The sequence below is a fragment of the Tachypleus tridentatus genome, chromosome 5 (assembly GCF_004210375.1).
Source record: "Tachypleus tridentatus isolate NWPU-2018 chromosome 5, ASM421037v1, whole genome shotgun sequence".
In the NCBI taxonomy this organism is placed as follows: Eukaryota; Metazoa; Arthropoda; class Merostomata; order Xiphosura; family Limulidae; genus Tachypleus; species Tachypleus tridentatus.
This window is the reverse complement of record NC_134829.1, coordinates 6,910,751-6,929,720: the sequence shown is the minus strand read 5'-3', so window position 1 is coordinate 6,929,720 and position 18,970 is coordinate 6,910,751. Positions and strand designations below refer to the sequence as shown.

Sequence of the window (18,970 nt, the reverse complement as noted above, 5' to 3'; positions counted from 1 at the left end):
ATGACACTTCTCATGGATGACCTTTTGTTTGTTCTTTCTGTCTTTCAATAACACTACTCATGGATGAGCTTTTGTTTGTTTTTTCTGTCTGTCAAAGATAGTACTAATGGATGACCTTTTGTTTGTTTTTTCTGTCTGTAAAAGACAATACTCATGGATGAACTTTTGTTTGTTTTTTCTGTCTATCAAAGACAGTACTCATGGATGACCTTCTGTTTTTTCTGTCTGTCTGTCAAAGACTGTATTTGGTGAATCACCTTTTATCTGTCTTGGAAAGACAGTTCTCAGGGATTTATTTTTTGTTTATTCTCTCTGTCTTCCTAAATTCTTTCTCTTGTATTTTATGTCAGTTGTCTTTACTATCTTGTGTTTCTCTAAGAGTATTTTTCTAGTACATTGTGATGTTTTGATTATTGATTGTGAAACTGTTTAAGGCTAGTCTAATCATATATATTTTTGTTTGAATATGAAGTCTGTTTTTAATATCAATGTTTCCTCCATGTAAGTTTCCTAAACACAGTGTTTCTTTAACTTCTTGGTTTTTCATCAGTCCATTTTAATTTTTGGAAACAATTTCCCATCTGTTATGAAATGGATATAATAGGCAATGTTAGACACATTGCAGATAGTAGTGTTAGTTTTTGTTGGTTTAAACATGTATATTTAGGTGTATCAGGGCCAGATTATGGGCAAATGATGCCCTAAGCACAGCCCAACAATGGTGTCCCCCTCAGTCCCTCCACTGCACAACTGACAAGACATTAAGACTTAATAAGTGCTGAAAGTGAAATAAAAGTTTGAAAATGTATAACCCTTCTTCAGTTTTCTCACAACTATATTAAATAAATACTTTTTTATTTTATTTATTTAAGAGATTGGACATGGATCAAAATCAATGACTGAGGCCTTTTATGTAGAAATGATGAGGGCTTTTTTTTTAATTTCACACAAAGCTACACAAGGGCTATCTGTGCTAGCCATCCCTAATTTAGCAGTGTAAGACTAGAGGGAAGTTAGCTAATCATCACCACCTATTCCCAACTATTGGGCTACTCTTTTACGAATGAACAGTGGGACTGATTGTCACATTATAATGCCCCTACGGCTGAGAGGGCAAGCATCTTTGGTTTGACGGGGATTTGAACCCGTGATCCTCAGGTTACGAGTCAAAAGCCTAAGCCCACCTGGCCATGCCGGGTTTAAATGATGAGGGAAACCACTTCTTTAATTAATGATAATTAAAAAGAATTATTTTTGCTGTATACTTGTTTTCATTCTGAGTTAACAATTCTCACTTTCACATTAACAAATTCACACTTTGATGTTAACAAAAATGAAAAATTTACTCAAAACCCTTTTATTAAAAAATTCTCATTTTGATGCTAACAGTTTCTCACTTTGAACTTAAAACCCTGTAAGCAACTTATTTACTTATACCTTAATATTTATTTAAATTTAAAACATTTTCTTCTAGGTTTTTTAATTGCAAAGTCTTTTATCAAGTCCTCAAATCTCATTTGGTGTAACGAATCTGCTTCTATACTTAGCAGAGACAAGGCATCCAGCCTGTCTTATCTCATAGTTGTTCTGTTGGGATTTTTAATATGCTTGAGTTGAGAAAATGAATGCTTAGTTGTGGAATTTGTGACCATTAATGTTAAAAATATACAGAATGCAATGTCTACATTTGAACAGACATAGAAATCATGTGTTAATGAAGTAATGTGTGCTGAGGTTAGTTTTTCCAACAAGAGAACCACATAGATCATGTGTTGATAAAGTAACTTGTGCTAAGGTTAGTTGTTCCAACAAGAAGAGCCATAGAAATATGTATTGATGAAGTAACGTGCGCTAAGGCTAGTTATTCCAACAAGAACAGCCACAGAAATTGTGTTGATAAAGTTACTTGTACTAATGTTAGTTGTTCAAATAAGAACAGTTATAGAAATCATGTGTTGATGAAGTAACGTGTGCTAAGGTTAGTTGTTCCAACAAGAACAGCCACAGAAATCATGTGTTGATGAAGTAATGTGTGCTTAGGTAAGTTGTTGAAAGAAGAACCATAGAAATCATGTGTTGATGAAGTAAAGTGTGCTAAGGTTAGGTTTTTTTCACAAGAACAGCAATAGAAATAGAAAGCTCATACATTAATTTGAAGTATCTCATATTTTACATCATTTATTTCGCCTCATGTTCTTCAACCCTTATCATCATAGACCTGACCACAGCAGTCTTCAATGTCCAAGCTTAGCGTTTCTACTTCCGTCAAAGTTATTTTTGATAGGCACATTCCTGTTGTTTCTAGCACTTTCACGACTTATTTTTCTTGTACTTTTGGAAATAAATTCATGATTTTTCACTTCCATCTCACTCTCTCTAATATCTTATATTTCACCTCATTATTTATCAAATCAATTAATTTGTTTTGAAAATAATTGTTTACATTCTGGACTGGCCATTTTTATGACACATATTAAATGAGTAAAAACTACTAAATTATGTGACAGTTTGTTTGATAAATGACATTCTAATTATTTCACATCCAAGTCAGTGAAAATATTCCATGTTTATAAATTGTACTTGGATCTTTAAATTTAAAGATGGAGTTTGTGAGGAATGTTTATAAAGAACAACATTAATCCATGTTTTCATTAACTTAATGACAGCTTTTATATTAGTAAAAACTGTTGTTGTGTTTGGTAGAATTTTCCTGTAAAGTGACATTAATTTTGCTTCAGTTAATTAGAATACATTATTGGTACTAAAAAAATGAAAAACCAATAAGTTATATAATGATTCTTTCATCACTTCAGTTGAAAGTCTGACATAATGAAAAATAAAAAGATGCAAGAATTTAAGCTGTTGGTCTTAATCTTAGGGACATGTTTGCAGTATATTAGTGAACCTAACTGATGTAGAAGTTAGATGTAGGTGTTCACAATAAAAACTACCAATAAACTTACACTAAACTGTACAAAATGGTAATCAAAGAATGGAAATAATATTGTAAAACAATAGCTGTCTACTATATACATATTTGAAATATTGGTCTTAGTTGGGTCTTGTGAGGGTTATGACTTGCATACTGGTAATATTGTTCTCAATAGTAGTCCAGTTAGTGTTGTGATCTACATACTGGTAATATTGGTTTCATTAGGGTTCCAGTCAGTGTTAGGACTTGCACACTGGAGACATTTGTATCATTAGGGTCCAGTGAGTGTTGCAACCTACATACTTAAGATACAGTGAGTGTTGTGACCTACATAGTTATGATACAGTGAGAGTTGCAACCTACATACTTATGATACAGTGAGAGTTGTGACCTACATACTTATCATACAGTGAGTGTTGCGACCTACATACTTATGATACAGTGAGAGTTGCAACCTACATACTTATGATACAGGGAGTATTGTGACCTGCATTCTTATGATACTGATTTCACTTGAGGTCGAATGATTGTTTGTACTTAAAATACTTGTCTGAATGGTGATCCAGTGAGGACTGTAACCTGTCTGCTTGGTTAAGGTACTTGTCAATTAGTAAGGATCCAGTTAGGACTGTGATCTACTTGGTTAAGGTATTTGTGTAGGTAAAGGATCCAGTGAGGTCTGTGACCTGCCTGCTTGAGGTACTTGTCAAATAGTAAGGATCAGTGAGTGTTGTGGCCTGTCTGCCTGAGGTATTTGTCAGTTTGTAAGGATCCAGTGAGGACTGTGACAGTCTTTTGTGAAACAAAAATGTGAAGAGAAAGAAGACAATCTTTGGAGCGAAGGTCATTCTACACAAGCTACATATGATACAAGGTTATTCCATATAAGCTACATATCATACAAGGTAATTCTATACAAACTACATATCATAGAAGGTTATTCTATACAAGCTACATATTATACAAGGTTATTCTATATAAACTACATACCATACACGGTAATTCTATACAAACTACATATCATAGAAGGTTATTCTATGCAAACGACACATTGTACAAGTCATTCTGTACAAGCTACATGTCATACAAGGTCATTCTGTACAAGCTACATATCATACAAGGTAATTCTATACAAACTACATATCATAGAAGGTTATTCTATACAAACGACACATTGTACAAGTCATTCTATACAAGCTACATATCATAGGAGGTCATTCTATACAAACTACATATCATAGGAGGTCATTCTATACAAGCTACATATTATACAAGGTTACTCTATATAAACTACATATCATACACGGTAATTCTATACAAACTGCATATTATATAAGATAATGTTTCCCTTGCAGTTTCTCATATTAATTCATTTATGTATTATTTTCTGTTACGTATGTTGCAGATAGTTGATTTAAATACCATCATGATGATTGTTGGTTCGAGGAAGGTTTATTTAATTATGAGTTTCTATCTTAAAGTATTGCATATTTGATTTGTAGTTTTAAACCTTATGACAGCTGATTTTTGTTATTTCTTACAAGTATGTTTTAATTTAATTCCTGAACTACTAATATGGTTTAGCACTCAAAACTTTCTATTAATGTTAGCATATGGTTAATTCAATACCAATGTTTTGTATTGTATAAACTAACTATAATATATTTTCTTATCCAATATGAAACAACTTAGAAAATACAGAATCATTGTTATTGATCTGGAACTTCAGAGTGTCATGAGATATTACATCCCAGCATACACTTTTCAGTGAAAGTATCATAAAAGCCTTCTATTTGTTAGAAATTTTTATAATGTTCTAAGAACATGTAGGTCCAAAAAGTCTTGATAAAAATGAAATAGAAACCCTATAACCCCAGAAAGTCATTCTGAGCCACTTTATGTTCCAGAGTACATCTTGCATGATCATGGCTGATGTGGATGAACTTTTTACAAGTTCTGAAGAAAGTGATGATGTCTGTTCTGATCATGAAGATTCCTACTATCTGTCATCATCAGAATGCGAGTCAAACAGTTCTGATTCCACAAACAGACTTGGGGAGTTTCAACATTATCTTCAAGTAGAAGGTAAGTGAGGAGTATTGTTCTGATTTGTTGTTTTATAAAGTTGGGAACTTAAGAAGCTTGTACATATTAAATACAGCATTTCACAATATAACATGGCTAAGTGTATATTATTCTAAGCATCTTATAATAATGGAGCTTGTGATGTCACCGATCAACACTAATCATAACTGGGTAACATTTTTATAACTTGACAGTAGCTAAGCTTCACGTAAATAAGTTAAAAGAAAACAAAGTTTTAAATACAGAACACTTTTAAAAACTTTAGAAAACCATTTGTTTTTATTTAGTGAAAATCTAATACCTCAATAAAATCTATTCTGTGGTGTACTGCTGTGATTATAACTCATCTTTAGTGCTTTTTCTTATGGATTATTAAATGTCAAGTATGAGTTCATTGGTGTAGAACTGTCAGATACTAACAGTTATACCTGCCAGGGTGGGGATGTATTTCTGTAATAATTGTCTGTTTTATAGCCTCGTTACTGTTAACAACAATGACACATTCTTTATGATATAATACAGAATTCACAGGTCATCTGTGATGACCAATGCACAACTGGAACCAAGTGTGTAATTAATGGTGGTATTAATCAACAGAGAGAAATTACTTTTTATCTTTTAAATGGAGGCCTTGAAAAATTCAAAAGTTGTATATTTCTCTGTTAAAGGTTTTAAAAAAATCCATAAGTATTTTAACATTTAGAAAAAGTAGATAACTACTAAACAACAGACTCTCTTTCTTATAAACCACCTCAACTTTTCTTAAAGAATAAAAAAAATCCATGAGTATTTTAACATTTAGAAAAAGTAGATAACTACTAAACAACAACTCTCTTTCTTATAAACCACATCAACTTTTGTTAAAGATTTAAAAAAATCCATGAGTATTTTAACATTTAGAAAAAGTAGATAACTACTAAACAACAGACTCTCTTTCTTATAAACCACCTCAACTTTTGTTAAAGATTAAAAAAATCCATGAGTATTTTAACATTTAGAAAAGTAGATAACTACTAAACAACAGACTCTCTTTCTTATAAACCACCTCAACTTTTGTTAAAGATTTTAAAAAATCCATGAGTATTTTAACATTTAGAAAAGTAGATAACTACTAAACAACAGACTCTCTTTCTTATAAACCACCTCAACTTTTGTTAAAGATTAAAAAAAAATCCATGAGTATTTTAACATTTAGAAAAAGTAGATAACTACTAAACAACAGACTCTCTTTCTTATAAACCACCTCAACTTTTGTTAAAGATTTAAAAAAAATCCATGAGTATTTTAACATTTAGAAAAAGTAGATAACTACAATACAACAGACTCTCTTTGTTATAAACCACCTCAACTTTTGTTAAAGATTTAAAAAAAATCCATGAGTATTTTAACATTTAGAAAAAGTAGATAACTACTAAACAACAGACTCTCTTTTTTATAAACCACCTCAACTTTTGTTAAAGATTTAAAAAAATCCATGAGTATTTTAACATTTAGAAAAAGTAGATAACTACTAAACAACAGACTCTCTTTCTTATAAACCACCTCAACTTTTCTTAAAGATTAAAAAAAATCCATGAGTATTTTAACATTTAGAAAAAGTAGATAACTACTAAACAACAGACTCTCTTTCTTATAAACCACCTCAACTTTTGTTAAAGATTAAAAAAAAATCCATGAGTATTTTAACATTTAGAAAAAGTAGATAACTACTAAACAACAGACTGTCTTTCTTAAGTAGTAAACCACCTCAACTTTTGTTAAAGATTTAAAAAAAATCCATGAGTATTTTAACATTTAGAAAAAGTAGATAACTACAATACAACAGACTCTCTTTCTTATAAACCACCTCAACTTTTGTTAAAGATTTAAAAAAAATCCATGAGTATTTTAACATTTAGAAAAAGTAGATAACTACTAAACAACAGACTCTCTTTCTTATAAACCACCTCAACTTTTGTTAAAGATTAAAAAAAATCCATGAGTATTTTAACATTTAGAAAAAGTAGATAACTACTAAACAACAGACTCTCTTTCTTATAAACCACCTCAACTTTTGTTAAAGATTTAAAAAAAATCCATGAGTATTTTAACATTTAGAAAAAGTAGATAACTACTAAACAACAGACTGTCTTTCTTATAAACCACCTCAACTTTTGTTAAAGATTTAAAAAAAATCCATGAGTATTTTAACATTTAGAAAAAGTAGATAACTACAATACAACAGACTCTCTTTCTTATAAACCACCTCAACTTTTGTTAAAGATTTAAAAAAATCCATGAGTATTTTAACATTTAGAAAAAGTAGATAACTACTAAACAACAGACTCTCTTTCTTATAAACCACCTCAACTTTTGTTAAAGATTAAAAAAATCCATGAGTATTTTAACATTTAGAAAAAGTAGATAACTACTAAACAACAGACTCTCTTTCTTATAAACCACCTCAACTTTTGTTAAAGATTTAAAAAAAAACCATGAGTATTTTAACATTTAGAAAAGTAGATAACTACTAAACAACAGACTCTCTTTCTTATAAACCACCTCAACTTTGTTAAAGATTAAAAAAATCCATGAGTATTTTAACATTTAGAAAAGTAGGTAACTACTAAACAACAGACTCTCTTTCTTATAAACCACCTCAACTTTTGTTAAAGATTAAAAAAATCCATGAGTATTTTAACATTTAGAAAAGTAGATAACTACTAAACAACAGACTCTCTTTCTTATAAACCACCTCAACTTTTGTTAAAGGTTAAAAAATCCATGAGTATTTTAACATTTACAAAAAGTAGATAACTACTAAAAAACAGACTCTCTTTCTTATAAACCACCTGAATTTTTGTTAAAGGTTAAAAAATATCCATGAGTATTTTAACATTTAGAAAAAGTAGATAACTACTAAACAACAGACTCTCTTTCTTATAAACCACCTCAACTTTTGTTAAAGGTTAAAAAAAATCCATGAGTATTTTAACATTTAGAAAAAGTAGATAACTACTAAACAACAGACTCTCTTTCTTATAAACCACCTCAAATTTGGTAAAGGTTAAAAAAAATCCATGAGTATTTTAACATTTAGAAAAAGTAGATAACTACTAAACAACAGACTCTCTTTCTTATAAACCACCTCAAATTTGGTAAAGGTTAAAAAAAATCCATGAGTATTTTAACATTTAGAAAAAGTAGATAACTACTAAACAACAGACTCTCTTTCTTATAAACCACCTCAACTTTTGTTAAAGGTTAAAAAAAATCCATGAGTATTTTAACATTTAGAAAAAGTAGATAACTACTAAACAACAGACTCTCTTTCTTATAAACCACCTCAACTTTTGTTAAAGGTTAAAAAAATCCATGAGTATTTTAACATTTAGAAAAAGTAGATAACTACTAAACAACAGACTTTCTTTCTTATAAACCACCTCAACTTTTGTTAAAGGTTAAAAAAAATCCATGAGTATTTTAACATTTAGAAAAAGTAGATAACTACTAAACAACAGATTCTCTTTCTTATAAACCACCTCAACTTTTGTTAAAGGTTAAAAAAATCCATGAGTATTTTAACATTTAGAAAAAGTAGATAACTACTAAACAACAGACTCTCTTTCTTGTAAACCACCTCAACTTTTCATCATAGACTGAATGATAACGAAGAAACTGAATACAACTAAAAGTATTTAAGTATTGTAATATAGAAGTGTACCAACATCTCCAGTTAACATTGTCATATAGAAGTGTATCAACATCTGCAGTTAACATTGTCATATAGAAGTGTATCAACATCTGCAGTTAACATTGTCATATAGAAGTGTATCAACATCTGCAGTTAACATTGTCATATAGAAGTGTATCAACATCTGCAGTTAACATTGTCATATAGAAGTGTACCAACATCTCCAGTTAACATTGTCATGTAGAAGTGTAACAACATCTCCAGTTAACATTGTCATGTAGAAGTGTACCAACATCTCCAGTTAACATTGTCATATAGAAGTGTACCAACATCTCCAGTTAACATTGTCATATAGAAGTGTACCAACATCTCCAGTTAACATTGTCATATAGAAGTGTTAACATTGTCATATGGAAGTGTACCAACATCTCCAGTTAACATTGTCATATAGAAGTGTACCAACATCTGGAGTTAACATTGTCATATAGAAGTGTACCAACATCTGGAGTTAACATTGTCATATAGAAGTGTACCAACATCTCCAGTTAACATTGTCATATAGAAGTGTACCAACATCTCCAGTTAACATTGTCATAGAGAAGTGTAACAACATCTCCAGGTAACATTCTTATATAGAAGTGTACCAACATCTCCAGTTAACATTGTCATATAGAAGTGTACTAACATCTCCAGTTAACATTCTAATATAGAAGTGTACTAACATCTCCAGTTAACATTCTAATATAGAAGTGTAACAACATCTCCAGGTAACATTCTAATATAGAAGTGTAACAACATCTTCAGGTAACATTCTAATATAGAAGTGTACTGACATCTCCAACTAACATTCTTATAGAGAAGTGTACTAACATCTCCAACTAACATTCTCATATAGAAGTGTACCAACATTATCAGCCAGCATTGTAATATAGAAGTGTACCCTTTGAAATTACTAGGGTGTTTTAATCACAGCTTTTACGTTATAATAGACGATTCTCAGCAGTGGTTTACAGCTATTCAGATTTTCTGAGTATAAGTCCAGTAACTCAGTGCCTTGTAAGGACTCATATACAAATTGGCTGTCAGATTTGTTCCATATCTGTAGCAGTAATTCCTACAGAGAAGTAAGCATTAACCAAACACAGGTGGTAAGTCATGGGCTATAGATCCCAATGAATGAACAGTTGGTTCCTAGTGCCTTGAAATAAGTTAGTACGAGCCACATAGTATGTGACAACCCTTGACAGGTCACTACAAACTATCATGATTGGAGTGGTCATAAACGTAAGAATGGCTGGCAAATGGATTGGCAAGAAGGATTTTCCCCTTTCCTGACTGCCAGAGTCTTGAGAAGGAAAGACCTATCTTGTAAAGCAAGACAAATGTGGAGTGATAAAGAGTCCTGTGGACATGGGTTATACACAACTCTCACTGACAATGTATAAAAACCAACAATGACAAAAAATAAAATTTAAGAAAAAGATGAAATAAAAACATGAAGCTAAAAGCTTAAAAAGAGGATGAGATAGTGTATGTAAAACAACTGTAAAATACTGGCCCAAAGAATAGCAAAGGATTTTATTAAACCTAATAGAATTGGGGATTCAAAACCTTCTTATATTTGGAATATCTAAAAATTGTGGATAATGATAACTTATATAAAGTTACCATAAATAAAGCAAGACCCTTCTCATGTATTCAAGTCATAAGACAGGAAAAAAAGCAATACCCTTCTCATATATTCAAGTCATAAGACAGGAAGGTATAGCAAGACCATTCTCAGATACTCAAGTCATAAGCCAGGAAGGTCAAGCAAGACCATTCTCAGATACTCAAGTCATAAGACAGGAAGGTAAAGCAAGATCATTCTCAGATACTCAAGTCATAAGACAGGAAGATAAAGCAAGACCATTCTCAGATACTCAAGTCATAAGACAGGAAGATAAAGCAAGACCATTATCAGATACTCAAGTCATAAGACAGGATATTGCAGGTATTTTTGGATGAAGAAGGTTTGAACTACTGATGATAAAAATTCCATTTCCATAGATGAATTGTTGTGGTTGGCCTATGGAGAGATTTAGTTAAATACAGAGAAACTTTAGAAGTTAAACCCTTATGTTGGGTGAAGAACTGCTTAACCTCAATAGATTGAGTTTCTAAAAATCTGGGTGGATAATATCTTATGGAAGTTGTCTCAACAGAGACTCCCAATGTGGAAGAAGTAGAGCAGGATATTCCTGCAGATACTGAAGAAGCATGTTTGATCTGGCCAATGTGGTGCAACCAGAAGAACTTGACAGGGAGTAGAACAAACTGTAGTCAGAAACTGAAGCAATAGCTATATTGAAGGAAAGGCAGACAGATGTAAACCTGACCAGCCTTGACTCAGTGAATATTTACAAATGCCTGAGGATGAGGTATCAGAGACTAAAAGAACTGCAGTTAAGAATACCAATGAGTTGCAAAGGCATTGACTGTTAGAGATCCAAAGTGAGGGCAAATTTGTTGTGGCATCCATTCCATTAGAAGAAACCAGTTGGTTGAGACAAGTGATTTGCAATTAAATTCATTACTCCTGGAATATGACATACTAAAAGACATATGATGGGAATGAGCCCAATAGAGAAGATCCAAGATATGGAAACCAAGGTCTCAATAATGTGTTCCTCCTTGACAAGAAATGTGAGTTACCAATGTAGAATTGTTGGAATGTATCATGACAGTTTTTCCCTTCAAAAGAAACAGATCTTCAACTGTTGCCCAGTGTACTGCAAGGAGTTCAAGAATGTTGATGTGGAGGGTAGACTCGTCTTTCATGTAAATATTTTGGAACTTCTAATTTAGAAGATAAGCTTCCCATCATTGAAGTGATGCATCTGTGAACAGATGGATTTTGGGATGAAGTGTTGCTGTTTGAATCCAACCACTGCTTGCAGTAGATGATGTTGCACCTGAGCACTGAGAAAGGATGATCCAAAGGATTAGGATTCATAATCCATTGGTCACACAGCGATCACTAAAGAGACCTCACATGTGCTTGTCCCAAAGGATTAAGAGGCGCTATGGATGTTCACTTCTCCAAGAGAAAGAGAGAATCATTTGTGCAGACAGAAGTGAAAGCCTGATAACTCTTATCATGACTTCCAGCATGATAGGGGCATGACGTAACCCACTTTTATGGCTTCTGAAAATCTGAGAGTGATGTTCTGCTAATTGGCAGGAAGGAATTAGAAAGAGCCATATGATGCATGCACAGGTCCAAGATATGCAGGTGATGAGGAAAAGGTCAAACAACTCTGCAGAAGGTCTGAGAAAACTGTGAGCTGTTTAATGTGATCAAAGGCTCAAACCTAGAACAAAAGGGGATCCATTTGCTGGGAATCTAAAGAGATCTTCTTCTGGTGGTGATGAGATAAAACACATTAGGCATATAATGCTTTATAAGTTTAAAAAAGGCAATAGTGCAGCAGAAACTATACAAAACATTCGAGGTGCTGAGTCTCTCAGTGAAAGAAAATGTTGAAGGAAGTTTCAGAAGTTCAGATCAGGTGACTACAGCTTAAATGATGTGCCACATTCAGGTCGTCCTGTTGAGTTTAATGATGACTTGCAGCTGGCTGCACTTGATGAAGATTGTGCTGTAACAGTTGAAGAACTAGCATAGAACTTTAATTCAACCCTTTTTCAGTTCAACGTCATCTGCAACAGCCTGGAAAGGTGTCAAAACTTGGCAAATGAGTTCCCCGTGATTTGACAGAGGCCAACCTTAGAGCAAGAGTAGGCATTTGTACTTCTCTGTACTCTTGTGAACATCAATCACCTTTTTTGGACAGGTTAGTGACTGGAAATGAAAAATGGATATCTTATAAAAATGTTAAATGCTGAAAACAATGGCTCAGTGCAGATAAACTGACTAAAGCACAGCCCAAAATGGGCCTCCAATCTTGGAAAGTCTTGTTAAGCATTTGGTGGGATATTGTTGGTGTTATCCACTTTGAGTTGTTGCCAACAGCTGGATCTCTTGAATGTTGCAATGAAAGAAAAGAGGCCTGTTTTGATCAATCATAAAGATGTTTTGTTACACCAGGATAATGCACGGCCCCAAACAACAAGGATCACATCTGCAAAGATTGAAGAACTAGACTGGGGGAAACTTCCACATTCTCCTTATTCTCCAGACTTTGTCCTATCTGATTATCACCTCTTCTGAAGTTTGGAGAATTATCTTGATGGAAAAGATCTTGGAACACATGATGATGTCAAAACGACTTTCTGTACATTCTTTTCCTCCAAATCCCAAGAATTTTATAGAATTGGCATTCAGAAATTTAGGAATTGTTGGCAGGAAGTAATTAATAACAACAAAACATACGTTATTCATTAAATAACATTAAAAGCATTTGAAATCTTTTCTTATTTCTGAACCTAAAATCAGACATTACTTAAGGGATGGCATGATATATACAAATGTTTTATTTGGAGTGTCGATCCTGGAAAATTTTGGAATTTTACTGGCCTGTGTTTGCTGAAAGTTTGGGAACCATCGTGTAGATGAAGATTATTGAATTAGCACTCGTGTGTAACGACATGTATTTTTTTCATTTGTGAACGTTTCAGATACAGGCATTTTTAGTGGAATTATTTACAGAAACATTGGTTCACATGTATCAGGAATTTTATCTTTGTCTGGTATAAAACAATAGAACTTTGTTCATGCTAGCCTATCAACTACATTGGGTTTGTCTTTGTGCAATTGGTAGTGGTCACTTATCCTGTCTGAGTCTTCTTGTGTCCCTGACACATCTCTACCTATGTTTCTCATTTGTGTTTGATCATATTTTACTGGGTTATTTCTCAATTACCTTGGCTTAATCTTATACCCACATTGTGTAGATTCTATCTGAGTTTTTTGAAGAATTTCATGAGCAGGTTTCACAATAATGTATTTTTTTACGTATTAAAATTTTTACCACTATGTTAGAGCATACATACCTCTTCCACTTATTATCTCACATGACTAGGCATGACTTCATGCTGTATTAGTTTTCTTTGTCTTTCAAACTCTAGAATGCTTGAGATTTGGAAGTCATATTCTTGGTCATTTGTTTGTCGTTCTTAGGCTTAGGTTTTCCTACCTTCATCTTACATACACTATTCCTATTCCTTTCTTCTGTGGTAAACCACCGGTTCCCTTGTTAGTTTCTTATTAGATGGTCATCAAGTTATTTTTCTACAGTGGTGTTTTACCTTCCTCTGCACTTTCACTTGGTATCTCATAGATCTATTACTAGAGTTTGTTGAACCTTGATGCTCTTTTTGTTTAATTGCTTCTGCTTCCTTGTTTCTTTAGTGTCATATGTTGGGGCATTATACCAATATTATTCCCTGTCCTCACTGGTTTACTGACTCTGACATGCTCCTTCTTTGTCTCTCTCTCTACTATCCTCTTACTTCCTCTTTTTCTCTCTGTCATCATTTCTCATTCCTTTTCCCATCAGTCTTTCCACCACTTGTAGACTTTGGTGCTGTCAGTTTTGGTGGTGACTGTTTTATAACCTCAGGGTCATCATGTACCATTTTATTTGCTTTATGGACTTTTTCCTTATGTTTGTGGTCATTTGAGTGCTTGGATCTCTATAAGAAAGCCTTAACTTTCGTTTTTGTTCTCCTGCTCACACTGTTTTATATCCTCCCAAGGATCTTGTTTCTTGTCAACATTGGTCCATGGAAATGTTGATCTTAATAGCTACAATTGCTATTGGATTGGATTTTCATCTTTTTCCATGCATAAATTGTCATCTTTTACTTGTTACAAATGGATCTGATGATGGGTGTTGAATTTTACATCTTTCATGTCTCAGCCATTTTTGCATCCTCACTTGCTTTCACACAAGACATATCTTACACCATAGTGGTCTATTACTCTAGATCTTGAAATAACCAGGATGGATATTTCAGGTGATTTTGTTTCTTAGGTTTTGTCCCAAATAGCACTCTACAGCCATTACATTCTCCTCCTTTGGGAGGTGGTGTGTTTACATTTGTTGGTTTAAATTGGAGGGTTCATAACTCTCTCTCATTTTGTTTTTTATTGGTTTGGTTATTTTTCATTCATATGTCTCCAGAGTACAGTTTTCCAATCTTCTTTGAGGGTCACAGAGTGATTAGTTTCCTATGTCATAACCTCTCTTTTCTTTGCTATGCAGGATGTTATATCTCTTTTGTGGACTTGGTCTTCCATGGAATTCTGTATCCTTGAGTCATATTCACTTCTGACATCTACAAAAAACTATATGCTCATGGTAACCTTACTTGGGATCCCTTATCCTCATTCATTCTTCTTCGCTATTCAAATATTTTATATGGTAACTTCATCAATCTAGTCCCATAGTGGGTGTTTATCTTTATCTTTTCCAGGTCCTCTTCTGTTTACAAAAGCTTCCTTGTTGAGATGGGGGCATGTCTTCACTCTTATGTGATTCTGAGTTACTGATACCACAACATATTACCACTTCAGTTCCATCTTGGAACATCTGGTGGTACATCAAGGTCTGTTTCCTTTTTTTAGCATGGTTTTGTAGATATCTCATGATAAAATGTGCTGTCCACTATGTGGTTATCTTCTTTATCAACCATCAGGGGCATTTTGTCCTGTTCTCCCTGTTTCCACATTACTGACCTCCTTTTTTGGTCCAATTCAATATAAGCATGTCTAATAACTTATTCTATTCTTGGTGCCCTGAATCTTGTTTCTGATCATATCTTGAAAGCCACCATGATACTATTTACAGGTTGGTCTATCCATTCTCTGGTGTTCAAATGACTGTTCTCTCCTCTTGACCATCTTATTCTAGATGTTTTTTCACTCTTCTGTATTTCCACTTATTTAATCCCTTGTTCCTCTTGTCTTAGCTTTAGCTGGGAATGCATTCAGTTGGGATTGATCCAAATTTTCCAATGCCTCCCCACCCTTTCATGTTTCCCTCATGCTGGACACTCCATGCAGAGTCCTGATAATTCCATACTGATATTGATTCTCTATTGCACCTTCTCATATTACTTTCCTTAATCTCATCCAGTAGTATCATTGCATGTAGTCTTCCTTCTTTCCACCACATGACATTCCATAGTTGGTGTATCATTGCATGTAGTCTTCCTTCTTTCCACCACATGACATTCCATAGTTGGTGTATCATTGCATGTAGTCTTCCTTCTTTCCACCACATGACATTCCATAGTTGATGAATCATTGCATGTAGTCTTCCTTCTTTCCACCATATGGCATTCCATAGTTGGTGTATCATTGCATTCCATAGTTGATGTATCATTGTGTATCATTGCATGTTGTCTTCCTTCTTTCCACCACATGACATTCCATAGTTGGTGTATCATTGCATGTAGTCTTCCTTCTTTCCACCATATGATATTCCATAGTTGATGTATCATTGCACGTAGTATCCCTTCTTTCCACCACATGACATTCCACAGTTGATGTATCATTGCATGTAGTCTTCCTTCTTTCCACCACATGACATTCCATAGTTGGTGTATCATTGCATGTTGTCTTCCTTCTTTCCACCACATGACATTCCACAGTTATTATCTACATCATGTGTTATTTCAATCCTTTCTATCTTTCTGAATTTTTTGTTGATTGTTTGAACAGGAATAACTGATTTTGACCATTACTGTCTACCAGGCAACTCTACTTTTAGTTTTATTATCATTTCCTATGCAGTGTGTTCGGTTGCCACCTTCTTCCTCCTTGATTTGTGATTGAGACCTGAATACTGTTCTCCACTCATTTTGGCATTATACATACCCTGTACTGGCTCTAAATGGGGAAGATTTATTTTTATATATCTTATCTTTACTGTGGCCTATTTCAACATCTCTGAATCCTGCAATGCCTTATGCCTGTTTTTGTGTATTTAACTTTAAATCCACACCATTCAGGATTTATAACACTCATTAAAAAAATGACACATTCTACAAAACCACTTGAGGATCCTCATGGTATACTGTTTCATAAATATAGTCCCTTCATGAACTATCATGAGTAATGCAGTGTCATGTTGTGATTACTATCCATTTCTCCAGTTTTTGTGGAATAAACTTGTATTGGTCTGCTTTTCTAAATAGGGTTTTTATGGTTTCCCACTATATTCTTTTGTACTCCCCATTGCATTATTTCTCTTCTCTTATTGTAGAGTGGAGGAGTCCATGTCATTGACCAGTTGCTAACTGCTGAGACGTTGAAGCATGGAGTCTTTCTGTGACCACTTCATCTCAATCAAATCTGGAGCACTGGTGTTCTGTTTGGTGTACACAGTGATTACTCTCCTTTTACTATGAACCAGACAAAAAAAACTTATGCTGCCTAGTTTTGGTGTGGATGAATGAACCATATATGCAGTTCATCCTTCCAATTGGCTTCCTTCCTTCCTACCACTGCCTGAAGGTCAGTTTCTCGATGATTTGGTGTTGGATTGGCATAGATCCAGCCAACATAAGCCCTCACACAGAAAGTTGGTCTTCACACTTCTGTCATCCCAGATTAGACAAAAGGTTCCCAACACCGCTTGGCACTGTACCAGTATTGCCCGACTCTGTTTCAATTCCCTAGATGTTGACTTTACAGGGGGCTTGGTGGTATGCTAAATCTGCACATATGTGCCCTGCCTTAACGACTTCAGACCAGTTGTTACTTTATGCTTTCTGAACTTGAGTTGAAATTGGTTAGGACCCTCATCCTAACACAGACTGAAAAACTCTTACCCAATGCTGCCTGACTTTGAAGTGGAGTTGTCTCACCAAATATGGTTTAACATATCACTTTACACCACCTGGTGCATTCTTATTTTGATTGAACCCAGATTAATAAAACTTATTCTCTCAGCAGATGAAGTGTATAACGTGGTAAAAATGTGGTGCATTCTCCTATATATGTGATCCTATGTGATAGGGTATCTTTTTGGCTGACTTCCCAAAAAGTGCTCACCTTGGTAACTTTTGCACTAGTCCATCCAATGTTTCAGTGATATCATACTGTAAGTTAACAATTTCCAATACATAACAAATATTTCTGATAAATGCTTCCTTCTCTCACACTTCCTGTCTATCTCTGGTGCATCTTTTCTTGCATAAGGTACATCATAATATCATTGATGAGATACGTCTTAATTTTATTGATAAGATACATCATAATATCATTGATGAGATACATCATAATATTATTGATGGGATACATCATAATATTATTGATAAGATACATCATAATATCACTGATGAGATACATCATAATAAGTTGATATATTACCCTGAATATAATCCATCAGTATAAAGATATGCTTTTTATATGAAGTTGATATGTTACTGTGAAGATAGTCAACCAGTACAAAGATACAACATTTATATAAAGTTGATATGTTACTGTAAATATAGTTCATCAGTGTAAAGATATACTGTTTTATAAAGTTGATATGTTATTCTGAAGATAGTCCATCAGTATATAGATACACTGTTTATATGAAGTTTATGTGTTTTTGTGAAGATAATCCATCAGTATAAATATACAATGTTTATTTTAGGTTGATATGTAATTGTGAAGAAAGATCATCACTATAAAGTTAAACTGTTTATATAAAGTTGATATGTTACCCTGAAGATAGTCCATCAGTATAAAGACACATTGTTCAAATGAAGTTGAAATATTACTGTGAAGATAGTCCATCAGTACAAAGACACTGTTTATATAAAGTTGATATGTTATTGTGAAGATAGTCATTCTGTATAAAGATAAGATATTTGTATAAAGTTGAAATATTATTGTGAAGATAGTCCATCAATATAAAGATACTGCTTTTATAAAGTTGATGTGTTACCCTGAAGATAGTCCATCAGTACAAAGACACACTGTTTACATAAATTTGATATGTTATAGTGAAGACAGTCCATCAGTACAAAGGCACACTGTTTATATGAAGTTATGTTTTGCTGAGGATAGTCCATCAGTATAAAGACACATTGTTTGTATGAAATACATGTGTTACTGTGAGGTTAGTCCATTGGTATGAATAAGATAATACTTGTAAGTTGTTGTGTGTTTTTGACAAGAATAAGATAAGCTTTGTAAGTTGTTGTAAGTTTGTTGCTGACTAGAATAAGATAAGTTTTGTATGTTGTTGTTTGTTTGTGATTAGAATAAGTTTTGTAAGCAGTTGTGTGTTTGTTTCTCACCAGAATAAGACAATGTTTCACAAAATGAAAATGTTTAA

The 18,970-nt window shown here is 33.4% G+C and overlaps 1 protein-coding gene across 1 annotated transcript in view; it reads left to right on the top strand.

Moving 5' to 3' along the window:
- Window positions 1-18,970, top strand: part of LOC143250427 (putative ATP-dependent RNA helicase DDX60) — a 59,280-nt gene that overhangs the window by 1,955 nt on the left and 38,355 nt on the right. Inside the window, 1 exon segment of the mRNA XM_076500903.1 lies at window positions 4,840-5,017. Coding sequence (XP_076357018.1) covers window positions 4,858-5,017 — 160 coding nt within the window. The 5' untranslated portion in view covers window positions 4,840-4,857.